Here is a 27,967-nt window from a genome sequence, read left to right as displayed (position 1 = left end):
ACATCCACGTAAGTAATTAGAATATTAATCACTGCAACCAGACAACCAACTGATATAAAGTTTTGCAGTTCTTTAGTTCACAGTCTTAAAAAGAATTGAACAAAAGCAGGTATCTGTATTTTCAACTTCAATCACTTCCATTAATAAACATTGTCTTCTTGAACCAGCACCCCCCACCATGTAACATGTCAGAAATGCAGCACTTATTCACAAGTGCAGAAAAACACATGCACAATTTGCGTCACCGAATTAATAATAAAAAGCAGGAAAAGCTATGATTTAACAGAAATAAACATTCATCTTTCTTCCTCGATAGGAGAACCAATCAGATTGACTTGAAAACTAATATGGTGATGTAAACATGTTAATTTACGAATTTTGCTTCTAATGTTTTTCTCTCACATTCTCCACAATATTAATCACTTCTTATCACGAAAAGTGTTGAATTATTTTAGGTACTTTGCAATTAAATAGCAGGAAACAAACTTCATTGTGTACTCAATTTTTAATCTCCTATTTCAAACATTTATACCAAATCGAAATTCTGCATTATCAGTCTAATCAAAGTATTTTCTGTGTCTTTCTCAATAAACAAATACAGGAAACTTTCTGCTATCCGGCACCGACGGGACCAAGCTGGTGCCTTTAGATCAAAACTGCCGTAGAAACCAGCGCTAATGTTAAAACATACGGAGCTCAGGGCTCCATGTGAAGCAACAAACCCTGTTGCTTAGCAACAGCTTCAAAACAGTCGGCGCAGCTTGCAAGTGTCTAGCTGAAGCTGTTGCTTAGCTACAGAGACGCTTGCAGAGCCAGGACTGGAGAAAAGAAGCAACGAAAAGAAAAAAATTATCTGAACCAACTCCTGAATTTTGCCGGTAATAGAGCTTTCCGGACATTTAACCTCCGGATAAACGAAAGTTTCCTGTAGTGGTTTCTTCTAAAGTAGCTTCTTGCAATTTTTATACATCATTACATAACTCTGGTTTCTATTAACACTCCACTAAACGTTTAAGAGGAAATCTATATTTACATTATTCCTGGGATTTGTTCAGACTATAGAATGACAGACAAAATAAAATGGTTTGCCTTTTTCCCGCTTTTTGGTTCTCTTCCGAAACATCTTACTTTTTATTGACTTTTAAAAAAAATATTAATATGTTACTCCTTAAGGGCTCCCAAGTTGAAAATAGCACGTGTCATAGAAACATAGAAGATAGGAGCAGGAGTAGGCCCTTCGAGCCTGCTCCGCCATTCAATTAGATCATGGCTGATCATCCAAATTCAGTACCCTGTCCCTGCCTTCTCCCCATATCCCTTGATCCCTTTAGCCTTAAGAAATATATCCAACTCTTTCTTGAATATATTTAATGAACTGGCCTCCACCGCCCTCTGTGGCAGAGAATTCCACAGGTTCACCACTCTCTGGGTGAAGAAATTGCTCCTCATTTCAGTCCTAAATGTCCTACCCCTTATCCTTAGACTATGACTCCTGGCTCTGGACTCCCCGACCATCGGGAACATCCTTCCAGCATCTAGTCTGTCCAGGCCTGACAGAATTTTATAGGTTTCGATGAGATCCCCCCTCAATCTTCTAAACTCCAGTGAGTATAAGCCCAATCGATACAATCTCTCCTCATACGTCATTCCTGCCATCCCAGGTATCAGCCTGGTGAATCTTCGCTGAACTCCTTCCATGGCAAGAACCTCCTTCCTCAGATAATCTGAGGTGAAGTAAAACTCCCTCTACATTGCATTTCCTGCTGCACTAGTGACCTTCCTCTCGTTGGCCATCCTTGTGAATCAGATTGATAATTGGTGCCGAACAGTGGGCAGTTCTGTGCTGTGGACTCGTGCTTAATTGGAATCATCCAAGCTCGTTTCAGTTCCGGCCACAAGAAACTAATCAGTAAAGCTGGTTTAAGATCTCTGAGGTTAGAGATAGTGTTCTTTGTCCCTGTGTCGCCCAAGTCCTTCTGAACTGAAGTCTGTGTAAAATTTTGTCTGATATCGCTTCAGCGAAGCGCCTTGGGGCGCTTTACTATGTTAAAGGCACTATGTAAATGCAAGTTATTGTTGTTGAAAAGGCTTAAATATTTGAATGCATTTATCCATTTGGGGCAGATTCTAAATGATGCTTTATGATGTTGGTGGACAGCAGGCGTTACTCCTGCCCTCTTGTCCATTAGCGGGCAATGGTGTATGGACATGGACTGCTTCTGCAGCCAGCCTCAATTAGCATTTCAGTCCCAGGATAGTACAGTATAATGTATTACATTGCTGCTCCTTCAGTGGACTCGAGATTTGATGTGGTGAGAGAGTGTCACTAGTGTAATGTTAAGTGAATCATCACCTGCAAGGCAAACTGACAGCAGAAAAACTTGGGACTTTTCAGCCTTTAAAGGAGGCCAATGAGAGCAGATCTTAGAAGGTAGGTAACATACTCAGTGGAATAGAAACGGTTAATCCTAAGCACAATTTCAAGTCAAAATCACAACTGCAGAACAAGAGGACATAAATACAAACTGGAAAAAGACAAGTTCAGGACTTATCTCGAATCATAGAATAATGTAGCACAGAAGGAGGCCTTACGGCCCATCGAGTCTGTGCCGGCTCTGTCACAGAGCAATCCAGTAGCTTGTGCCCTTCCCCCTTTTTCTCTCTCCCACACGGCAGCTGTCTCTCACTCTGCCAGCGCATTTCACACCTCATCTAGAGCCATCCTTTGTCTCTTTACCTGTCCTATTACCATCTTGTCTCGCCTTGAATATCTCTTAATGTCTCTTCACCTCTCACAGACCTTCCCTTTTGTTCTTTCATCCCCTCCCCCATTTCCCAGCCCCCAAACTTGCTTTTTAATCTGTTTCATTTCCTGCTTTTTTTCTCAGTTCTGACGAAGGGTCTTTGACCTGAAACGTTAACTCTGTTTCTCTCTCTGCGGATGTTGCCTGGCCTGCTGAGTTTTTCCAGCATTTTCTGTTGTTATTTTAGTTCTTTTGCCAGTCACCTTAAATCTTTGCCCTCTGGTGATCGACCCATCAGCCATTGGAAACAGTTTCTCTTTATTTACTCTATCTAAACCCTTCCTGATTTTAAACACCTCCTATCAAATCGCCTGTTAGCCTTCTCTGCTCAGGTAGCACTTCTTTAGACAGAATGAATAGCTGGAATCATCTCCTGGGTTGCGAAGTGGAGTGAAAATCTCGGAGTCATTCAAGAGGCAGTTAGATGGTGTGATTGGGGGGGGGGGGGGTGGGGGGGTGGTGTAGGTTTCTTTGGCAGGATGAGCTGATTGGTCTCCCTTATCCAATGCTTGTTTATGTGATCTTTATGACGCCTGGAGTTGCATTTGCTTTTTCACTCCAGAAATACAAACTCTCGTATTTAATCATGTACGGTGCCTGTAAGGAAAACATTATTTATGTGTGTGTTATTTTTCTTTTGCAGATTTGAACTCGCGATCATCTCGCGTCTTGTTCCTTCTAGTTGTCCCCGGACACCTAGTCTTTCTGTACACCATTAACTCCATGCAAGGGGGACACACTACTCTTACGCCGATATTTATAGCATTCTACATGATGGCTGCTTTACTGCAAGTATGTTCCTTTTTTAAAGTTGAAAATCCTTTAGGGTTTTACTGATTACGGACTGTTTGCAAAGCACTGCTTTGGAATGTTGCTGTTATTCTAAATTGCCCCAGGAACTATTAAAAGCCAGACCTGGTGGTGAACCAGCTGCGAGTTACTAAACGTTGGGATGTGGGTTCTGCCATTTGATTGCACATTTAAGGGTTACCAGTTTTAGCCAGGCTGTTTGTGCGAGGTGGAAGTAAAGGCAAGGAGCTCCACCAGAGACAAGAGTCCACCTGAGGCGCATTCTGGGGCCTTTTAGCATCCAGTGCTGCCTGTTCACTCTTTTAGTGCATGGTATTGCAAGACCTAAAGAGAGAAACATAGAAGATAGGAGCAGGAGTAGGCCATTCGGCCCCTCGAGCATGCTCCGCCATTCAATGAGATCATGGCTGATCATCCAAATTCAGTACCCTCTCCCTGCTTTCTCCCCATATCCCTTGATCCCTTTAGCCTTAAGAAATATATCCAACTCCTTCTTGAATATATTTAATGAATTGACCTCTACTGCCTTCTTTGGCAGAGAATTCCACAGGTTCACCACACTCTGGGTGAAGAAATTCCTCCTCATCTGTCCTAAATGGCTTACCCCTTATCCTTAGACTGTGACCCCTGGTTCTGCACTCCCCGACCATCGGGAACATCCTTCCAGCATCTAGACTGTCTAGTCCTGTTAGAATTTTATAAGTTTTGATGAGATCCCCTCTCATTCTTCTAAACTCCAGCGAATACAAGCCCAATTGACCCAATCTCTCCTCATACGTCATTCCTGCCATCCCAGGTATCAGCCTGGTGAATCTTCGCTGCACTCCCTCCATGGCAAGAACATCCTTCCTCAGATAAGGCGACCAAAACTGCACACAATACTCAAGGTGTGGTCTCACCAAGGCCCTGTACAACTGCAGCAAGACATCCTTGTCCCTGTACTCAAACCCTCTCGCTACGAAGGCCAACATACCATTTGCCTTCTTAACCGCCTGCTGCACCTGCATGCTTACTTTCAGCGACTGGTGCACAAGGATGCCCAGGTCTCGTTGCACTTCCCCTTCTCCCAATCTATTGCCATTTAGATAATAATCTGCCTTCCTGTTTTTGACACCAAAGTGGATAACCTCGCATTTATCCACGTTATATTGCATCTGCCATGCTTCTGCCCAATCACCCAACCTGTCCAAATCATACTGGAGTTTCTCGGCATCCTCCTCACAGCACACACGCCCACCCAGCTTTGTGTCGTCTGCAAACTTGGAGATATTACATCTAGTTCCCTCGGCCAGATCATTAATATATATTGTGAACAGCTGGGGTCCAAGGACTGATCCCTGCGGTACCCCACTAGTCACTGCCTGCCACTCGGGGGAAAAAGAGCCGTTTATTCCAACTCTTTGCTTTCTGTCTGCCAACCAGAGAGACCAAAATAATATTCAATAAAGCTATAGTACATAGTTGGAGAGAGTGGCCGGTAGCGGTGGGGCGGGGGGCGGGGAGGGAAGAAAAGAAAGAGAACTAATATAGAAAAACATGTTAAAACTGAATACTTCATTTGGAAACTGAGGTTAAAAGTGATTGATCTGGGCTTGGAGATAGGTTCCTTGTCGGACTTCTCAAAGAATGACACACATGAATTAGGAGCAGGAGTCGGCCACTCGGCCCTCCTAGCCTGTTCCGCTATTCAATAAGATCATGGCTGATCCGATTACTCCACATTCCCGATAACTTTTCACCCCCTTGCTTACCAAAGACATGATATGGGGAAACTAGACCAAGGGCAAAATAAAATGCTTTACAGAGTAACAGCGGGTGGGGAACGAAGAGATTGATATTAGAATATGCTTTTTGATAAAGGGATTGATAATTGAGCCTATTTTATGGTTAATGTAGCGCTTTTTGAAAAAATTGAACCTGTAATTCAGGTGAACAAATGTTACAGGGATTAAAACTTTCTGTTACTAGATGACTAACCCCATCGCATGCAACAAGCCTGTCACTGCATGTTGATTTATACTCTTCTCAAAGACTTCCTTCAATTTCTGAATCTAGGAATTAGCAGGGTTGAAGTGTTGTTCCTAATTTTAAAGATTAACGGTTGTGTGGCCAAAATTTATCCCTCAGCCAAAACTACACCAAAAAAAAAAATTTCTGGTCATAGACCTCAGTTGCTGTTTGTGGGACCTTGTGATGTGGTGGGACCTTGTGATGTGCTGATTTGCTGCAGTGTTTGCCTACTTTATAACACTTCAAAAGTAACTCTCATTGGCTGTGAATCACTTTGGGACATCCTGAGAACATGAATGTCACTATATAAATGCATGTCCTCTTTTTCTCGCTTTATCTTTTCCTTTCTTTCTTTCTCGATTTCTTGCATTCTATCCTTCCTTCTTCCAGCTGATGTTAAAAACAGTCCAGCCTCTTGTGAATAAGCCAAAATGTCAAGCTGATTCCAAATACAGGTAGACTACCCTTTATCCGAACTTCCGAAAACCGAAACCCTCTAAAAACCGAAGGTTTTTTCAGTCAGCGTAAGTCGTGCGCACGACATGACCAGAGTGGCGCACGACTTCCGCTGAGCAGAGGGTCAGCGTAAGTCGTCCGCACGACCCCCCGCGGACCCGACCCCAGCCGACCCCCGCCGACTTACGCTGAGCAGAGGGTCAGCGTAAGTCGTGCGCGCGGGCCGACCCCCCCGCGGACCCCCGACCCCCGCCGACTTACGCTAAGCAGACCTGTTGGTGGAAATGCGGAACTTCATTGCATTCCAGGCTAGCAGCGACAGACAAGCCACTCCCGGTCAAGTGTGATGTAGACATGACCGATCTGGAATAGTTTGGGTTGTTGAAATGTTTATTTTTGAAGGAATTCTGAAATACGGCGGTCTGATAAAACAGGATATGTGATTTTTATTTGCTGTCGTAATACAGGTGCTGATCCTGCTCTATGTTGCCGATTGGATGATTCATTGGATGTGGGGGCGTGGCATGGATCCGGATAATTTCTCGATTCCTTATCTGACGGCACTGGGCGACCTGCTGGGGACAGGATTCCTGGCACTCAGCTTTCACATTCTCTGGTTGATTGGCGATCGAGACACAGATGTTGGTGACTAAAATGAAGATTCTCCCCCCCCCCCCCCCCCCCCCCACCCCCCCAAAATTGGGGGAGTAAAATCAGTAAGTGCAATTCAGTGAAGATGACCTTAATGAAACTTTACACAATGGAGACTGTTTCATGTGCAGCCCATGTGCAGCAACCAATGGGGATACCTACATAGACTACAAATACTGCTTAATCAGATGTCGCAATGGAATCCCTGCTGTGTGTTAAAACTGGAATCTGCAGCAGGGCAACACATAGTAAACTGGACATTGACTTAAGAACTGGAAGCTGCTAATTTGAATTAACGGCCGTTTTTTTTTGTACTGGGGATGTAACCTGTTATTTGAACTTTGAGAAGTATCTGCTGTTTTTTTTCTTAAATGCAAAGAACAATCTTCCTGAGATCCTGCTGTCTCAGTTGATCATCTATGAGGGGGTATTCTGGAATAACAGGGTGGGAACTTTATTTTACACTACTTTTTAAAAAAAAAAAAGGACAATTATGAGAATTCACTGAGCATGGTCAGTGTCACGGTGCATTGTGCAAGTGTGCTTCATCTACATTGCTGGATGTGGAAGAAGAGCCTATAATGTATCAAGTTTATTTATTTATATATATATATTTATTATTTTATTTATATATATAATAGATATATATATATAAATTTTCATTGCCTATTGTTTGCTGGAAACTACCAGATCTGAAGTAGGCAACATTTAGAGTGATGTCTTTGTTCCTAATGAATTATTTACCTCAAATCCACATCTGACCAACTGTCCAACGTGAGCCTGTGGTTGGGGTGGATGGAGAAGTTCCCCCTGAATGCTTGGAACACCTTTTGTTCCACTTCTGCGCGCTTAAGCATAGTGGTTATGTTACTGGACTAGTAATTCAGAGGCCTGGACCAATGATCCGGAGACGTGAGTTCAGATCCCACCACAGGCAGCTGGGGAATTTAAATTCAGTTAATTAAATAAATCCGGAATAAAAAGCGAGTATTAGTAATGGTGACCATGAAACTACCGGATTGCCGTAAAAACCCAACTGGTTCACTAATGTCCTTCAGGAAAGGAAATCTGCCATCCTTAACTGGTCTGGCCTATATGTGACTCCAGACCCACAGCAATATGGTTGCATCTTAACTGCCCTCTGCCACTCGGTTGTATTCAAGAAGGCGGCTCACCACCAACTTCTCAAGGGCAATTAGGGATGGGCAATAAATGCTGGCCTTACCAGTGACACCCACATCCGGTGAATGAATTTAAAAAAAAAGCCGGGGCCTTTACCTCTCTTGAAACGCACCCAACCCATCAATGCTAAAGCAGAAAATAACCAGCTGCAGCCGGTCGGTTAATTCAGGCCAGGGCTTTGGGTAAGAAAAGCGGGGCCCCACTCAAATTAGTGGTTGAGCCCATGTTAGGTATTGAACAATTGCAAAATGGTTTAATTTGTTTTGTCATTAAGATAATTTAATACAGGAAACTTTGTGCTATCCGGCACCCACGGGACCGAGCTGCTGCCGTTGCCTCAAAACTGCCGTACTCTCCAGAGTTAATGTTGAGAGATACAGAGATTCGTCTCCGTATTTGACAACAAACACTGTTGCTTAGCAACAGCTTCTAAACACTCGGGTGTGGCCCTAAAGCTCTGTAGCTGAAGCTGTTGCTATAGCTACAGACCTTGCACAGCTTGACTGTTCAAACAAAGCAAAAAAAACAAACAAAAAGAATTAAAAAACGGCTGCTGATTTTTGCCGGTGGCTCCAGATTGCCGGATAGCTCACCTCCGGATAGCACAAAGTTTCCTGTACCCTCCTTGGGCTGGACTCTAGGTTCTGGTCTAGATTTAGAATTTTAGGACAATACTTTTATTGTGAAATTACTTTGAACGTTAAAGCATTTAAGCAGTAAGTGCACAGTAAAATATTCACATGTCTGTTTGTCTGGAGCCAGAGTTGCCACTGCTGGCTGCCGCTGGAGAATTGTGCTGCACACTGCTTTTAATGAATGAGTGGCAACTTATGCCGTTCAGCTTCTCTATTGACCTAGATTAAGTTATTTAATTTCTCACCTGCACAGAGTTGGCCTTAGAGGCTCTTGATTTTAAAAACAAAAAAAAAATCATTGGTAAGCCAGCCATATTACTGACTGAACAAACTAGTTCGAATGCTTTAGCTATCTTGAACCTATCCGCGACCCGTTGTCACACTGTGGCCTGACTGTGAGGTATTTCTGAATCAAGACTTCTCTTAAAAACTGACGAAACATTGAAAATCATTCAACGGACCAGATGAGTCCCTTGAAATAGGCATTGTTGGTCACATGACCAAAAATTGTACCACAAACTGACTTGTTACTTTCAATAGGAACTGAAATTCTCAATGAAATATATCCTGAGCCAATGACTCTGCACAGTGGTCCGTTGATAATTGAGCCAATGGAGCAGCTGATTTTACTAAGTCTAGAATTGACCAAAAATATGTTTTGGCAGAGACAAATAAAACTCTTAAAATTTTATATATATCTCTCAGTCTCTGCTAGAACACCCATTGTTTAAGGGATCGGTCAGAGAACCCGTAAGAGACCCCTTTGTAACTCATCCCTTTTTTATATTGCACTTTTTCCTTATAGCTCCCAAAGATTATTATATAAAGGGTATTTAGCATGTCGTGGAAGGCATAAAATGAGAATAGCCCATGGAGTTTCAAACATAGTCTTTAAGCTTTACAACTTTTCCCCACTTTCTTGTCTGAAATGATGTGCGGTGTTGATTGTAGACCTTTGCTCCGATACTTTAGTCAAGATAGTAGAATGGTTTAGCTCTGATTTCTCCAGTGACCCCCCCCCCCATCAGTTTCTCTGTCCTTGGTTGATGTGCACTTCAGTTATGCAGAGAGTGATTTTTTTTCCTTTAACAGTTTTTGCTGCTTAGAGTCTCGTCTCGCCTCTCCTGGCTGAGAGTCTAACCGTCTGGATCGGAAACCAGAAGGCTACTTCCAAAATATTCCGTTGACTTTGAGCATTTTAACCGCTTAAAGACGTGAAAATTTTTTTATACAAAGTCATACCAAAAATTCCATGTAATTATTTCTATCATACCCTGGCTTTTTTTTAAAAGAGATGGTAACTCCTATTGAAAGTAATCCAATTTTTCTAAATCATTGAACGACTAAATATAATGTCACTGATGTGTGTATTCAGGTTATCATAATAAGCTGGAGCTGCCTGGGCTGGATGTTGGTATAAACGGGGTCACAACTACAGCAGTGTGCTCTCAGATCCAAATGGCCCAAGGTTGCCCCAACCTCCGTGGTAACCTCAACCCATTTATTGTTGAAAGCAGCATTGGGTGTCGTCCCTACTGCAGTTCATCTTTGGTCGGATTGTGTCAGGTGACTCTTAATTTCAGCTGTGCACAAAGATATGGACCATAAGAAACAACTTTACGATGCCTATATATAGTGATGGGTTCATTTTATTCCCAGCTCCCAATTGACCTAGACACCTTTATTTTTCTTTAAAAAAGTCAAATATATTAAACCATGATAATAGTTCTCTTCCCATTTTCTGAACAAAGCTAAATTATACTGAAATGTGTGCATGTTTCTCTTAGATATTTTTTTTTAAATGTGACAAGAAACATGACCCTAGGCATCTCCTTCCCCAAAGTGCACTGCGAGTGTCTGTGACCATACTGATGAGCACCCTGTATAATACTATATTTAAGTATTTTGACAACTGTTAAATCTTTATTAAAGAATTGAATCTATATAATGAACGACTGCACACTCTATGTGAAATGATCATAATGAAGGGTTTAATTATTTTGTTTTGCAAGACCAGAATATATATTAAAATTGTTTTGCTATGTGCTCTCCTTGGCTTTTTGACTGCTGTATTAAGAGAGAGAGAGAGAAAATTGCCAACTTGATTCTGTGATTCTTCTGGTCATTGGCGACAGCTGATCAACCCAAGATGAAGAACATCGGGACAACTGCGCTGAATCTGCTAGTTCACCACTGTTGAAATGCTCAAACAGAAAATGTAAAAAGAGTGCAATCGTTGAGTAGGTTTCCCCTGGGGGAAAAAAAAAGTCACATTTCGTTATCATCCATTTGTCATCTGTTGCATTTTTTTTTTGTGTGTGCACGTGTTACTTTTTTCTGTGGCATGTGATCTAAAATGCAAAAAAAAAAGTGGCCTAATCGCAATGTTTGTACCGAGAGCAGGCTGTGTTTGTTTAGTCCTAACTTCATTCTTGTAACTGTGAATGGAAATTCTTCCAGATCCAGCCTCCTTGTGCTCAGTGTTCTGACCCAGTTTTCCTGCACAGTATGTCTAAAATTAATATTTATATTCTAAATTGCCAAGGTGTTGTGAACATCCCGGGAGTCTGTATTTGATAAAATAAAATGTCATACAATGATGAACTGCCTTTATTTTTTGCCTTTTTTTTCCCTCTCTGCCACTTTTAAGATTGGCGCATAGACATTGAATAATTATTAAACCTTCTGGCGTTCGGGCGTGCAAGCTGGAAATCCCAATGTGTAAACCACGCAAATGCATTTTGTATCATGACCAGGGAAGTCCAAGAATAATTAGTTTTAGGTTGCCAGGATTCTGATAGATATGCACATTGGAATTTGTGCGGTCTCTCTTCTTCCTTGCAATTTCCCTCCCTCTTTTCTCGAAGATGTTGTCTTCCAGTAGAGTATGGTTCAACTGCTGCTAACAACACTGTCCAGGTGGCCACTTTTCACGTGTGAGGCTAGACAGCGCGTGTCACCAAGGTATGTTAGTACAATTGGAGCTTTCAAAACTGAAATTGATAGCTTTTTGTTGGGTAAAGTTATTAAGGGATATGGGGCAAAGGCAGGAAAATGCAGTTGAAGTGCAGATCAGCCATGATCTAATTGAATGGCAGAACTGCTTTTTTTGATATATATATAATATAAATGACCTGGATATTGGAATACAGAGTAGAATTTCTAAATTTGCCGATGATGCCAAACTTGGGGGTGTGGCAAACAGTGATGATTCCAATCAACTGCAACAGGACATATAAAGGCTAGCAGAATGGGCAGACAAGTGGCAGATGGAATTTAATACAGAGAAGTGTGAGGTGATGCATTTTGGCAGAAGGAACAAGAGGCGGCAATATACACTTAATGGCACAGTTTTAAAGAGTGTGCAGGGACAGAGGGACCTGGGAGTTAAAGGGCATCGGTCCCTGAAGGTGGCGGGACATATTGAGAGAGTGGTTAGCAAAGCATATGGGATCTTGGGCTTCATAAATAGAGGTATTGAGTACAAAAGCAGAGAAGTTATGCTGAACCTTTATAAAGCGCTGGTTAGGCCAGAACTGGAGTATTGCGTCCAGTTCTGGTCGTCACACTTTAGGAAGGATGTGAAGGCCCTTGAGAGGGTGCAGAGGAGATTTACCAGAATGGTTCCGGGGATGGGGGAATCTTAGCTACAAGGACAGGTTGGAGAAGCTGGATTTGTTTTCATTAGAGCAAAGGGGGTTGAGAGGTGACTTGATAGAGGTGTAGAAGATTGACAGGTTTGGATAGGCTAGATGGGGAAAGGCTGTTCCCACTAGTTGATGGTACAAGGACTAGGGGACACAGATTTAAGGTTTTGTGCAAGAAATACAGGGGGGGACGTGAGGAAAAACTTTTTTACGCAGCGAGTGGTGATGACCTGGAATTCGCTGCCGACGAAAGTGGTGGAAGCGGAGACACTCAATGTTTTCAAGGGGAGACTGGATAGGCACTTGAGGGAAATAAACTTGCAGGGCTACGGGGATAGAGCGGGGGAATAGGACTGACTGGATTACTCTAGCACGGACTCTATGGGCCGAATGGCCTCCTTCTGTGCCGTTATGACTCTATAACAGGCCCGAGGGGCTGAATGGCCTATTCCTGTTCCTATTGTTAAAATGTGTTTACCAACCAAGCCAAATCCTGTCTTCCGCTAATGTCCATACATGTGCATCTTTCAGCAAGACTCACAGGATAGCAATCGGGTATAGTAAGCCTGGCTGAATTCTTTTCACCCCTATCCACAACAATGCCAGTTGTAGCACCCCTTACTGCTAGCATAGCTGAGATCGCACAGATTGGACACTGAACATTCTGATTTGTATGGCTTAATACTGCACCAAGTGTACCAACCAAGCCACTGGGGGAACAGCTTGTGAAGTCTTGGGGAAGCTGCTGCGCTCCTCAGTACTGGAAAAACAAATATTAATTGCAATATTTGTTACAAAGGGACTTGGGTGTCTGTGTACATAGATGATTAAAATGTTATGGATAGTCATAGATAGTTATACAACACAGAAAGAGGCCCATCGTGTCCGCATCGGCCATCAAGCCCTGTCTATTCTAATCCCATTTTCCAGCACTTGGTCCATAGCCTTGTATGCTATGGCGTTTCAAGTGCTCATCTAAATGCTTCTTGAATGTTGTGAGGGTTCCTGCCTCTACCACCCATTCAGGCAGTGAGTTCCAGATTCCAACCACCTTCTGGGTGAAAAAGTTTTTCCTCAAATCCCCTCTAAACCTCCTGCCCCTTACCTTGAAACTATGCCCCCTGGTTATTGACCCCTCTACTGAAGGGAAAAGTTCCTTTTTATCTACGCTATCTATGCCCCTCATAATTTTGTACACCTCAATCAGGTCCCCCCTCAGCCTTCTCTGCTCTAAGGAAAACAACCCCAGCCTGTCCAGTCTCTCTTCATAGCTGAAGCGCTCCAGCCCAGGTAACACCCTGGTGAATCTCTGCACACTCTCCAATGCAATCACATCCTTCCTATAGTGTGGCGACCAGAACTGCACACTGTGTATTCCAGCTGTGGCCTAACTAGCATTTTGTTCAGCTCCCATCATAACCTCCCTGCTCTTATATTCTATACCTCAGCTTATGAAGGCAAGTATCCCATATGCCTTTTTAACCACCTTATTTACCTGTCCTGCCTTCAGGGATCTATGTACATGCACACCAAGGTCCCTCTGATCCTCTGTCCTTCCTAGGGTCCTACCATTCATCCATTATACCCCGGAATATTGAGCTGCCAGTCCTGTCCCTCCCTCTACCATGTCTCTGTGATAGCAACAATATCATACTCCCATGTGTTCAACACCTTCAATTCATCTGCCTTACTCGCAAGACTCCTTGCATTAAAATAAATGCCATCCAGCCTTGCCATACTCCCTTGTGCTGTTACATATTTGCTCTGCCTTCCAGGCTGACTTGTTTTTTCCTCTACATTTGGCTGTGCATCACCCCCTACTATAGCTCCACTCCATATCCCATCCCCCTGCCAAGTTCGTTTAAACTCCTCTCTCCCCTCCCCACCACCCCCCCCACCCCCCACAGCACTAGCAAACCTCTGCGCACACCCCCCCCCCCCCACAGCACTAGCAAACCTCTGCACAAGGATGTTGGTCCTGTTCCAGTTCAGGTGCAACCTGTCCGACTTGTACAGGTCCCACCTTCCCCAGAAGCAGGAAATAATCAAAAAGTCGAGTGGAATGCTGGCCTTTATATCTAGAGGACTAGAATACAAGAGGGTAGAAGTTACGCTACAGCTATACAAAGCCCTGGTTAGACCACACCTGGAGTACTGTGGCCAGTTCTGGGCACCACACCTTAGGAAGGATATATTGACCTTGGAGGGAGTGCAGCGTAGGTTTACCAGAACAATACCCAGACTCCAAGGGTTAAGTTACAAGGAGAGATTACACAAACTAGGGTTGTATTCCCTGGAATTTAGAAGGTTATGGGGTGATTTGATTGAAGTTTGCAAGATATTAAGGGGAACAGATAGGGTAGATAGGGAGAAACTATTTCTGCTGGTTGAGGATTCTAGGACTAGAGGACATAGCCTAAAAATTAGAGCCAGACCTTTCAGGAGTGAAGTTAGGAAACACTTTTACACACAAAAGAGTGGTAGAAGTTTGGAACTCTCTTCTGCAAATGGCAATTGATGAGAGATCAGTTGCTCATTTTAAATTTGAGATTGATAGATTTTTGTTATGTAGGGATATGGGGCAAAGGTGGATATTTGGAGTTAGGTCACAAATCAGCCATGATCTCATTGAATGGCGGAACAGGCTCGAGGGGCTAAATGGCCTCCTCATGTTCCTAATATTGGTAGGAGTATGGGTTTACACTGGGTACAAAGCAGCTAGGCTGCTGTTTTCTTCCTGTTGCTGAGTGCCCTATAGTTTCACGGGGGGGGGGGGTGTACGGTGAAGTATTGACAGCAAGAGGGTAAAACTGATTGCACAGAGTTGTTTTGAAGAGCAGCTCTGCCATATCTGAGTTGCTCACTTCACACTGTCTCATGAAACAGATGGGCACAGAGAATAATTTACAAAAAGCACAAATTGCGATTAATGAGCTCTGATTGCTGTGAAGCAACAAGAGCTGCTCCGATTAGAGGTTTGAATGTGCATTCCGCCACTTCATAATGGTGTGCAGTGGGGCCCCAATGTGCTGGAGCACCATACAGCTGTAATGTTTCATTTAATTTCTGTGCCGAGGTGATCTTTGTAGATTTTCTTCAACAACTTGTATTTATATAGCACCTTTAACGTAGTAAAATGTCCCAAGGCGCTTCACAGGAGTGTTATAAGACAGGAAATGAAGGCAGATGACCAAAAGCTTGGTCAAAGAGGTAGGTTTTAAGAAGCGTCTTAAAGGAGGCTGGAGAGGTCTAGGGAGGGAGTTCCAGAGCATAAGACCTCAGCAGCTGAAGGCATGGCCACCGATAGTTGAGCGATTACAATCAGGGATGCTCAAGAGGGCAGAATTTGAGGAGCGCAGATATCTCGGGGAGTTGTGGGGCTGAAGGAGGTTACAGAGATAGGGAGGGGCGAGGTCATGGAGGGATTTGAAAACAAGGATGAGAATTTTGAAATCGAGGCATTGCTTAACCGGGAGCCAATGTAGATCAGCGAGCACAGGGGTGATGGGCGAACGGGACTTGGTGCAAGTTAGGACACGGGCAGCAGAATTTTGGATGACCTCAAGTTTACGTAGGGTAGAACGTGGGAGGCCAGCCAGGAGTGCGTTGGAATAGTCAAGTCTAGAGGTGACAAAGGCATGGATGAGGGTTTCAGCAGCAGATGAGCTGAGTTAAGGGTGAAGACAGGCAATGTTACGGGGGTGGAAATAGGCGGTCTTAGTTATGCCGCGGATATGTGGTCGGAAGCTCATTTCAGGGTCAACTATGACACCAAGGTTGCGAACAACCTTTATATTTTCTAATATAAAGACACAAAGGGCTTGATTTTAACTCCGCTGTCAGGCGGGCTTTGAGGCGTGTGGGGGGTTAAAATCGCAAAACCTGGGGGTCGGGACGCCCCCCGCCTGGTTCCCGACACCTAGCCATTTTAACCCAGGCGTGTCTGATGGTCCCGAATCAGTCTGGGACTGGTCTTTAGGGCCCTTAAACAGCACCCATTGGCCTTTATAATCCCATTTTAACAGGCCCTTGCCTGTTTAACCCTTTTCCCACGTAAAACACACCTGGTGGGGATCACGCCTGTGAAACCTGGCGTGAATACTATTGGCTTGCTGACTATCAGCTGCAGGTCAACCATTAAAGAGGAGATTTGATCAGCCATCATTTGCAGGTGGCAGGACTTTGTTGTTTCAGGCCTGGGGCAACTTTTACCAGGCTTAACCACACCTGTGGAAGGTTGGAGCCTCACATACTTCTCCAGTGTGACCTCCTGCAAAACCCCTCTCGCCACCCTCACTCAGCGCTTCCTCAACTGAGGCATCTACCAGAAGCATGGGAGGCCTTTTTTTCCTTCCCTTCTTGGCATTAGAGGACCTCCAGCCCCATTCGTGAAATGACACACGCCACAACTGCAGAAGTTGCCATCAGAATTTTTATTCAAAACAAACTGATAGCATTTTTACAGAATACACATTTCACCCAAGTGACTACCCTTGTGACTATTTGTGCTTTATTTTCCTCTTACGCGTGCTCCTACGTAGTGGTTCCCCTGTGGCTTCAGCAGATGTGGAGGCCCCTTGCTCACTTTCCTGCTGCTCCTGTCTCGACACCTTTGGCGAGCGTCCTCTGGGGTGGCGAGCCTGTGAGGGCTCGTCAGCAGTCTGCTGCTCCTGCAGCTGTGGAGTTGAGACGTCTTTCTCAGTTGTGTATGGACTCAGGTGGGGCTCTGACCGAGGGCTCTGCAGTGGCATGGAAGTGTGAGCGCTTGGAGTGGAGCCCCCACTTCCTTGAGGGCTGCCACCAGCCTCCCTCTCATGGGTCAGGTCCCCCTCAGTGCCTGCAAGTGGCTTGAGAGCACCTTGCTGCACATCAGGGGGGCCATGGGGACCCGTATCTGCAATGGCAGTCCTACTCAGAAGGACTTCCATGAAGGTCTGGTTTCTCTGTTCAATAGATGCCCATCGCTCCTCAAGAGATGTCATTCTATTCTGAACACTCACCATGGCGACTAACCTCCTCCATGGCCGTAGCCCTCCTCTCCTCTACCGTAGCCAGCCTTACCATGGAGGCAGCAATCATTTCCATGTAGGTAGACATCCTTTCCGTGTTGATGCGTTCATGTGCCAATGGCTCCACAAAGGCTCTGCTCATGTTCGCTATGGACTCCTCCTTCGCTCCACACTCACAGCGACCCTAGAGACAAAACCTGCCAGAGACTCCTGCATCTGTGCCTGGAGTTCCATCACCTCTGATCTTACGGATGAACCCAGAGGCAGAGGGTCGACATGCAGCTGAGCCGAGCTGGCAGAGTCCTGCACCCTCCGACGAGGACTCTCCACTGCTGTCCCTGTCTCCACAATATGCTGATGCTCACTTGTGAGCTGTGATACACCAGGTGATAACTCTACTCTATGTCCCGAAGGTCCCACCGAGGTGTGAGTGTCTGCGCTGGTGCTGGGTGCGCTTATTTCTGCTGACGCTGCGCCCTCAGAGGTTGCAGATTCCTCTGAGGAGTCTGGCTGCTCAGGCTCTTCTTCCTGCACAGTGGGGATGGGGGCTCTCGATGGTCCTGTGGGGGAGTCAAGGAAAAAGTTAGAGATATGATGCCAAGGTTACAGGCACATTGCATTTTGCAGATGATCATAAGTCCTTATGATGTAGCTTCAGAATCATTATCAGCGACTCATGCAATGCCAATGAGATGGAAAACTATTCTGTCGCCAGCTTGCGGGGATGCACCTGTCTCTCCTTCCCCAACTCCCGCATCTATGTCAGCCCCGACAATCTCCAGGACGCCTTCCTCCCAGGGGGTGAGCTGGGCTAATGAGGGCGGCCCTCCTCCTGCCCTGGCTCGCTCTCTCCTGTTGTGAGCTCTCTTTTCCTGCAATGAGGGAGACAAGTGGAGGTTGAGTGAGAATGAAGGAGTGAGTGCAGAGATTGCATAGCATAGATACTTAAAAGGAGACAAAGATGGAGTGAGGTTGCAAGACCAAGGGCCCTCCCTGTGTGTTGTCAGTTGTGTTCAAAGCATCAGAGTGAGAGGGAGTGTGAGGGCTGCATGGTGGAATAGTTATGTGAATGTGAGCATAGAGAGAGAGGGAATGGGTAAGGGTGCATGGATGTGAGTGTCAAGTTGGATGTGGAGGAAGTGATTGCTAAAGCTGAGTGCTGGTGAGGAAAGGCAATGGGGATCAGATTGAGGGTGATGGAAACTTCATACAGTACTTACTTTTCCAGTGCGATGAAGGTCATGGAATCTTTTCCTGCACTGCATCCAGGTTCTTCGTGTGAGCCCCAAGGAGTTGACTTCCCCTGCCACCTGTAGCCACACAGCCTTGGTCTGACTGGGAGGCCTTTTCCTCCCTGAAGAAGGGAACAGGACCTCCCTGTGGGCCCTAGCACCATCCAGCAATGCCTGGAGTGAAGCCTCATCAAATTTGCGGGCAGCTCTTGCCCTCCCGCTGGCCGTTGCTCCTGTGCCATCTCAATGGTGAAGTTTGGAAGCCTGCAGAAGAAGCAAGGCTTGCTGTGGGCCCTAAAAGCAGCTGCAATGATGACGTCATTGTCTTGTTTTACACACTTTGTATAAAAATAATAAATTGCAGGACAACAGAGTATTACAGTTTAACTCTTTTATTAAGCATTAGGTCTGATCTTACTCATAGCAGCATCAGTGGGGAAAAGCCTGGCATTAGGACCCCTAGCCTGGGTCTTCCAAACAATAGTAGTCCTTACAGATGCCTGCAGGCCAATGACAACTCAGCATGTGATCACACGTGAATATAATAGGTATCCCTTACAGATGCCTGCGGGCCAATGATAATTCAATATGCAAATGTTACAGTCATATTCTGCAACTTTCTGACTGGAAATACTCAATTTGAGTGAAAATTGCATCAATCTCACAGACCCATTTAGATTCGTGTGGGAAACACCAAATTCGGGAAACCCGACAATTCCCCGCACCTGAGTTAAAATCGAGCCCAAAGTCTTGGAAATATGAGGCAGATCTGTTGGCATCTGAAGACAGAAGTTAACACTTTTGGTTGAGATCTTTTATCCGAACTGGAAGAGGAAGACGCAGAGCTTGTAAAACGTTAACCTGTTGTCTTTGCAGATGATAACGGGCCTGCTGTGTATTTCATGTTATCATTTAAGGTTCCCCGCATTTATGAGATTTTACTTTTTCAGTTTTGTATTCGGCTCCAGCTGTTCTTGCAGCGCAGTCATGGAGCTGCTGCTGGTGTTGCTTTCTCCTTTGCTGCTGCAGATCCCTGCATCTGTAACACAAACGCAGCTGAAAACACAGTGGCCACCCGGTGCGGAGGGGAGTGGGCAAGTCGGAGGACCTCCTCGTGGGTCTGCTCCTGGGCCTGAGCAAGGTGGCCATCCACAGGTCCAGGTTGGACGCGGCTCTTGGGGGCACTTTTGTTTGGTTTAGGATTGATGACACTGGGGCAACCCAGTGTCTCCTTATTGGTTTATTTAGAAAAGGCATACCTTTGAAGCTTTATAAAAAAAAACATTGACAACAGCTTGCATTTATCTAGCATCTGTAAAATTGAAAATTGCTCCTAGGCGCTTCATAGAGGCATAAGGAAGATTGGCTGCTGAGCCAAAGGAGGAAAGATTAGGAGGGCTGACAAAAAGCTTGGCAAAAGGTAAGTTTTAAAGGGGGACAGAGAGTGAAGAGGTGGAGGAATTTAGGAAGGAAATTGCAGAGCGTGGAGCCTGGTCATGAATGAGGATTTCAATGCCAGATGGGCTGAGGTGGAGGGAGGTGGGTGATGTGATGGATGTGGTACTAGGCAGTCCTTGTGATGGAGAGCATATGAGGTTGAAACCACAGTTGAATAGAATGTTGAGGTCATGAAAAGTCTGGTTCAGCCTGAGACAATGGCCAGGTAGGGGAATGGAGTAGACAACGAGAATAGGGAGTTTGCACCGGGGACCATAGTTGATAGCTTCAGCCATCCCAATATTTAGATGGAAGAAACTATGTCTCATCCAAAACTGGATGTCAGACAAGCGGTCTGACAGCAAAGAAGTAGTGAATGAGTGATCGAGATGGTGGAGAGGTAGAGCTTGTGTCACATCATTGTACACGTGAAAGTCGGCTGACCCCATGACTGTGAGCCTGGGAAGAGAAGCCATTGCTGGAGATGCTGTTGCTATGATAGGTAAGAGTGGAATGGAGCGAGGGCAGTCCCACTGAACTGGACAACAGAGAGGTGTTGAAGGGTGATGTCACTTACTATGTTGGAGGTTGCATGGAGGGATAATGCACCATGGTCACAATCATAGTGATGTTTGTGAGGAGTTAGGGCCATTTCAATGCTACAGGAGGGGCAGAAAGCTGATGGGAGGAATTCAAACAGAAGCTGCGGAAAAGATATGCATGGATCTGGGAAGTAACAATAGGTTCAAGGACCTTGGAGAGGAAAGAGCGGTGGAGATGGACTGGTGGTTAGCACGGATGGAGGGGTCAAAGGTTGGTTTTTGAGGAGGTGACATGTACAAGGAACGGATTTGCCATTAAAGATTTGGTACTGAAAAATTTTGCTAGCAGAAAATTACCAGGCTCACTAATGTGTATGTGTTTAATTTGTTTATTAAAAACTATTGCACAGAAGTTTGTGACATTTTACACTTTAACACTTTTTTCACCAGTCCTGTTCACTTTTGGTGACTGGCTGTCATAATTTGAATTATATGAGTCGAAATCTATGTTCTTATTTGTTTTATCTTCTGTCTCTTTATTGTATAACTTCCTTTGCGATACTGCTGTAAGTGAAACTACTTTGTGCAGATGCAACACCGTTTTCACACTGTAATAAACAGTAGGAGTGAGAATTATTGTTATTTAGAACTAATAAAGAGGATACATTGGAAGGGCAGATATAAGATAAAAGAATGCCCCCACAACACATCAGTGAATAAATGAACCTTACAAACCCAGAAAAGGTTTGAGGTTCAATCCTTGGTCTGTGTTAGGGGGGTTATAGTACAGGCCCGACTATTATATAAAGGATATAGAGGCATTGGATATGGTGTAAAAAGTATTCGCAAGGATGATACCAGAACTGAAAGGATATGCCTGTCAGGAAAGGCTGAACAGACTGGAGCTCTCTAGAGGAGAGCAGGCTGAGGGGTGACCTGATTGAGGTCTTTAAGATTATGAAAGGGTTTGATAGACAACAACAACGTCTTGTATTTATATATCATCTTTAACATAGTAATACGTCCCAAGGTGCTTCACAGGAGCGTTATCAAACAAAATTTGACACCGAGCCACGTAAGGTGATATTAGGGCAGATGAAGAGGTAGGTTTTAAGGAGAGTCTTAAAGGAGGAAAGAGAGAGGGGCCGAGAGGTTTAGGGAGGGAATTCCAGAGCTTAGGGCTTCGACAGCTGAAGGCACGGCCGCCAATGGTGGAGCGATTTAAATCGGAGATGCGCAAGAGGCCAGAATTAGAGGAGCGCAGATACCTCGGGGGAGTTGTGGGGCTGGAGAAGGTTACAGAGATAGGGAGGGGCGAGGCCACGGAGGGATTTGAAAACAAGGATGAGAATTTTAAATCAAGACGTTGCTCAACCGGGAGCCAATGTAGGTCAGCGAGCACGGGGTGATGGGTGAACAGGTTTTGATGTGGGTTAGGACACGGGCAGCAGAGTTTTGGATTAGTTCAAGTTTATGGTGGGTGGAAGATGGGAGGCCAGCCAGGAGTGCGTTGGAATAGTCAAGTCGAAAGGTAACAAAGGCATGGACGAGGATTTCAACAGCAGATGAGCGGAAGCAGGGGTGGAGTCGGGCGATGTTACGGAGATGGAAGGAAGCAGTCTGAGCGATGGCGCGGAAGCTCATCTCGGGGGTCAAATACGACACCAAGGTTGCGAACAGTCTGCTTCAGCCTCAGACAGTTGCCAAGGAGAGGGATGGAGTCAGTAGCTGGGGAATGGAGTTTGTGGCGGGCACCGAAGACAATGGCTGCAGTCTTCCCAATATTTAGTTGGAGGCATTTTCTGCTCATCCAGTACTGGATGTTGGACAAGCAGTCTGACAGTTTAGAGACAGTTAAGGGGTTGAGAGAGGCGGTGGTGAGGTAGAGCTGGGTGTCGTCAGCGTACATGTGGAAACTGACGCTGTGTTTTCGGATGATGTCGCCGAGGGGCAGCATGTAGATAATTGTACCCCTTTAAAAAGTGGGCACGTGCTTAACTTTAAACAGGCACCAGCCTGTGATAAAGAAAGATTCAGCATGTAGATGAGAAATAGGAGGGGGCCAAGGATAGATCCTTGGGGGACACCAGAGGTAACGATGTGGGAGCGGGAAAAGAAGCCATTGCAGGTGATTCTCTGGCTACGAATGGATAGATAAGAATGGAATCAGGCAGGTTTGGGCCGGATGGCCTGTTTCAGTGCTGTAGATGCTCTGTAACTCTACGTAGCTACAATTGGCCTTGTGCCTCTGGATTAAAGAATGGGAAATCAGTCAGAGTTCCTATCTTGTCCAGTGACCTGTGTGTGTGTGTGTGTGTGTGTGTGTGTACAGGAAACTCTCGATTTACCGGCACCTAAATAACCGGAAATCTCTGTTAACCGGCAAAATGCAGGAGTAGGTTCAGGTAAGTTTTACTTCATATTAGTGGCCGTTTCTAGATCTGTGGCCGTGTAACCGGGGTTCCTGCACCTGTTGCTATGCAACAGGGACGCCTGGATCTGTGGCCGGGGTTCCTGCACCTGTTGCCATGCAACAGGGACGCCTGGATCTGTGGCCGTGTACGGGGCTCTCGTACCCTTTAGCTTTTCCTCTCTGTAATCCGGACTTATTGATAAACCGGCACCACGCCAGTCCCGTCGGTGCCGGATAAAAAAGAGTTTCCTGTATCAGGTGAGAACAGGATTAGGCTTAACTCAGATCCTCTATTACCACCACTAATTACAACAGAATCACCTGAAGATATTGACAGTCAATGCTGACAGCACCTGAATCACAGCCACATGAGGCAGATACCAGATGCTGATTGTGGGAATGTACCCCAGCAAGGAGTCAATTTCTTTAGCAGAGGAAGGGAAGGAATAAAATTAACAAGGAAAAAAATGATGAAATAAATACAAAAGCAAAATACTGCGGATGCTGGAAATCTGAAATAAAATCAGAAAATGCTGGAAACACTCAGCAGGTCAGGCAGCATCGGTGGAGAGAGAAACAGAGTTAACGTTTCAGGTCGATGACCCTTCGTCAGAAATAAATACAGAAGGGATAAAAGGAAGCAAAAACGTTGCCACAAATTCAATGATGCCCAAGACTGCATGACTTGTTGCTGTGGAACCCACACCCTAATGAACAGTGGTAGCTAGGGTGTCATTTCTGGTATGGTAATTGTGGAGACAGGAATCGTAGCTATTATCTGCTCCTTGTCCTGCACCAGTAACCTTATTCACGCAGATCAAATGGTTACTCATAGACAAACGTATTAATTACATAGATAATGTGCTGACAAAAAACAAGCAAAGGTTTTTTTTTATTGCCAGCCAGTTAGTAACTGAACCAAAATAAAAACAAAAAGTGCTGGAAATATTCGGCAGGAGCTGTGGAGAGAGAAACAGAGTTAACGTTTCAGGTCTATCGCCTTTCATCAGAACTGGAAAAAGTTAGGGATGTAACAGGTTTTAAGCAAATACAGAGGCAGGGAAAGTGAGGGGAGGATTGGAAAGAACAAAAGGGAAGGTCTGTGATAGGCAAGAGTGATTAAATGACAAAAGGTATGATTGTACTGAACCATCCATCCTAGAAATACCTGCACAGCAACTGACCATACTTTACAAGGATGAAACTACAGAATGGAATTTCCCTGGGGTGAATCATGTTTTCTTTCCCAACTTTCCTGACAGCCTCTTCTCTTCTTCTTAGGAAGTCCCTCGGAACCGAGGATGACTTGCTTCCACATTAAAAATGAGCTCGCAGGTGACTGATGAGTCCAATGCGGGACCTACAGTCTCTGTCACAGGTGGGACAGACGGTGGTTGAAGAGGCGGGGTGCTTGGGTTGACGTGCGCTCCTTTCGCTGTTTGCGCTTGGCTTCCGTTTGTTCCCGGTGAAGAGACTCGAGGTGTTCGGCGCCTTCCCGGATGCTTCTCCTCCACTTTGTGTGGTCTTGGGCCAGGAATTCCCAGGTGTTGGTGGGGATGTTACACTTTTTCAAGGAGGCTTTGAGGGTGTCCTTGAAGCGTTTCCTCTGCCCACCTGGGGCTCTCTTGCCGTGCCGGAGCTCCGAGTAGAGCGCTAGTTTTGGGAGTCTCGTATCGGGCATGCGGACAATGTGACCCGTCCATCGGAGCTGATTGAGTGTGGTCAGAGCTTCGATGCTGGGGTTGTTGGCCTGAGCAAGAACACTGACGTTGGTGCACCTATCCTGCCAATGGATTTGCAGGATCTTGCGGAGGCAGCGTTGGTGGTACCTCTCCAGTGCTTTGAGGTGCCTGCTGTACATGGTCCATGTCTCTGAGGCATACAGCAGGGCAGGTATCACTGCTGCCCTGTAGACCATGAGCTTAGTGCCGGGTTTGAGGTCCTGGTCAAGCAAGGCTGTGTCATCGCACCAACGCTCTTCTCAATCTTCTTTGCTGCAATGCTCCATCTCACCCTCAGTAAGCTCCCCACTGGAGTGGAGCTAATTTACAGAACAAGCGGGAAACTGTTCAACCTCCGTCGCCTCCAGTCCAGATCCAAGGTCGTCCCATCCTCTGTCGTCGAATTACAGTATGCAGACAATGCATGCGTCTGCGCTCACTCGGAGGTCGAACTCCAAACCATCGTAAACACCTTTGTAACATTTGCATATCGAATTATCATTGGCCTGCAGGCATCTGTAAGGAATACTTATTATATTCACATGTGATCACATGCTGAGTTGTCATTGGCCTGCAGGCATCTGTAAGGACTGCTATTGTTTGGAAGACCCAGGGGGTCCTGACTCCATCGTGTCCACACGGTGCTGTACTGCTGTGAGTCAGATCAGACCTGATGCTTCATTAAAAAGAGTTTAAACTGTAATACTCCGTTGTCTTGCAATTTATTATTTTTGTACCAAGTGTAGCAAAACAAGACATGGTGTCGGAACAGGGATTTGAAATGGACATCATTGGAGCTACCTTACCTCGAATGAATTGGGAATCTTTGAACTTACCTAGAGAATGGAGCAAGTTCAAGCAACACGTGGAGTTAATGTTTTCGGGTCCACTGAAAAGCAAAGGGGAGGAAGAAAGATGCAGTTACCTACTCCTGTGGATCGGAGAAAAAGGGAGAGACATTTTTAAGACATGGTCTCTCACCGCGGATGAAGCAAAGGTACTGAAAAGTTATTTTGACCGTTTTGAAGCATATGTGATGCCCAAGACAAATACGATATTCGCTAGGTACAAGTTTCAGGAGAAAGTACAAGGAGCTAGTGAGTCGTTTGAACAGTTCGTGACTGAGTTAAAACTGCTGGTAAAAGACTGTGTATATGCAGATAAAGATGAGATGGTCAGAGACCGCATCGTGTTTGGAATACATTCAGCTAAAGTGAGAGAGAAACTTTTGAATGTTGGGTCCGGGCTAACGCTGGACAAAGCTATGGACATAGCTAGATCGCACGAGGTAGCCCAAGCACAGTTGAAAACCATAACCGGCGCCACGAGCAGCTCGAGTGAACAGGCAGTGCACGCAATTAATAGATACACACCAAAGAACACTGCCCAGAGAGCGTGTTTCAGAACAGAAAGAACAGAGAGAGTTCTAAAAATGGGCGATACAGACATAAAACGCTTCAAAAACTGTGGATATTGTGGAAACAACTGGCATGGAGAAAAGGAGTACTGCCCTGCCAAAGGAAGGCAATGTACTAAATGTGGTAAACGGAACCACTTTGCTAAAGTTTGCAAGACTGTTTTCGGAAAAGCAGTACACACAGTGAGTGACAGCCAAATGCCAGATAGAGAGCCAAATGCAGAGGAACTGTTTATTGATTCTGTGTCACAGAAAAAACAGATTTCAGAGACTGAGCAAGCTTATGCCGATATTGAGATAGGAAAACAGGGCAAAGAGCTTAGGTTTAAACTAGACGCTGGATCGCAGGTTAATGTAATTCCTCTGAGTGAGTATCACAGCTTGAAGGATGAGTGTGAGCTACAGCCCACCTCATGCAGACTGACCAGCTATGGGGGTGAGCAGCTCATTGTAAAAGGCACATGCGTGATGAAATGCAAGTACAAAGAATGTGACATGATGCTGGACTTTTACATTATTGACACTCAAGCACCTCCAGTGCTAGGTCTAAAGGCATGTTTAGACATGGACCTCGTCAAGCTAGTGCTATCATTGACAGCACCAGTTGAGAAGCAGACAGTCATGGAAGAGTTTGCTGACGTTTTCAAAGGAATCGGACTATTCCCAGGTGAATGCACTATTCACCTTGACCCAGCAGCAACCCCTGTGGTTTGCCCACCGAGAAGGATACCCCTTGCTCTACGTAATCGCCTGAAGGAGGAGCTGCAGAGCATGGAGAATACAGAAATCATCGTCCGGGAAACAGAACCGACAGAGTGGGTCAACGCGTTAGTAGTGGTTGAGAAACCACGTACAGGCAAGCTCAGAGTCTGTCTCGACCCCAGAGATTTGAACAAGGCTATCAAACGCCCTCACTACCCTCTACCAACGCTAGATGACATCACACCCAAGTTAGTGGGGGCACGTTACTTCAGTGTAATGGACGCACGATCAGGATACTGGACTATCAAGCTCACGGAAGAGTCATCTAAGCTAACAACGTTCAACACACCATTTGGACGCTACCGATTTCTGCATTTACCATTTGGTCTTATCTCAGCTCAGGATGAATTCCAGCGGAAGATCGACGAAACCTATGAAGGCCTCGACGGAGTAGTCGCAATCGTAGACGACATCCTCATCTATGGCAGGAGTAGAGAGGAATATGACAGGAACCTCCGTGCGATGCTACAAAGATCACGGGAGAAAGGTATCCGGCTCAACCCCGAGAAAAGCATAATCGGATCCACCGAGATCAGTTATTTCGGGCATCGCCTCTCAACTGATGGCATTAAGCCGGATCCAGAAAAAATCTCCGCCATCAAGAAGATGGAGCCACCGAAGAACCGCGCAGAGCTAGAGACAGTACTAGGCATGGTTAACTACTTAGCCAAGTTTGCCCCGAGCCTCTCCGAAATCAACGCACCCATGCGTCAGTTGCTCAAACAATCCAATGAGTTCCTGTGGGACAAACAACACAACACAGCATTTCAGAAAATGAAAGACCTAATCACCAGAGAACCAGGACCAGTTCTTGCCTACTTCGACCCCAACAAAGAGCTCAAACTACAAGTCGATGCGTCAAAGTACGGACTAGGCGCAGTATTACTGCAAGAAGGAAAGCCCATCGGCTATGCTTCCAGATCTCTCTCAGACAGTGAAATCAACTATGCTCAAATTGAGAAAGAGCTATATGCAATTCTGTTTGGATGTAAGCGTTTCCACCAGTACATCTATGGCCGACAAGTTATTGTGGAATCCGACCACAAGCCCCTCGAGTCAATCATGAGGAAACCATGCAGCCCCACCAAGGCTACAGAGAATGATCCTTCAGCTACAGAAGTACGACTTCACAATCATTCACCATCCAGGCAAAGACATTCCTGTCACAGACACGCTCTCCAGAAAGTCTCTTAGCTACCAGGACAGCAGCCTCAGTGAAGGCATGGATGTGCAGGTGCA

General features: G+C 45.4%; 1 protein-coding gene across 3 annotated transcripts in view; it reads left to right on the top strand.

Annotated features, from left to right (window-relative positions):
* Nucleotides 1-11,152, top strand: part of LOC147105085 (solute carrier family 41 member 1-like) — a 66,805-nt gene extending 55,653 nt beyond the window's left edge. For all 3 annotated transcript variants that reach the window (XM_086011162.1, XM_086011161.1, XM_086011163.1), the window contains exons 10-11: nucleotides 3,448-3,596; nucleotides 6,548-11,152. In XM_086011162.1, the coding sequence (XP_085867288.1) occupies nucleotides 3,448-3,596; nucleotides 6,548-6,733 (335 nt within the window). In that variant the 3' untranslated portion in view covers nucleotides 6,734-11,152. The remainder of the gene's footprint in view (nucleotides 1-3,447; nucleotides 3,597-6,547) is intronic.
* Nucleotides 11,153-27,967: the final 16,815 nt, after the last annotated feature.

Source organism: Somniosus microcephalus, chromosome 18 (genome assembly GCF_052327205.1).
Source record: "Somniosus microcephalus isolate GS21.2 chromosome 18, FLI_Smic_1.0, whole genome shotgun sequence".
NCBI classification, from domain to species: domain Eukaryota; kingdom Metazoa; phylum Chordata; class Chondrichthyes; order Squaliformes; family Somniosidae; genus Somniosus; species Somniosus microcephalus.
Note: the sequence above shows the minus strand (reverse complement) of the source record. Positions and strands in the feature narration are given on the sequence as shown.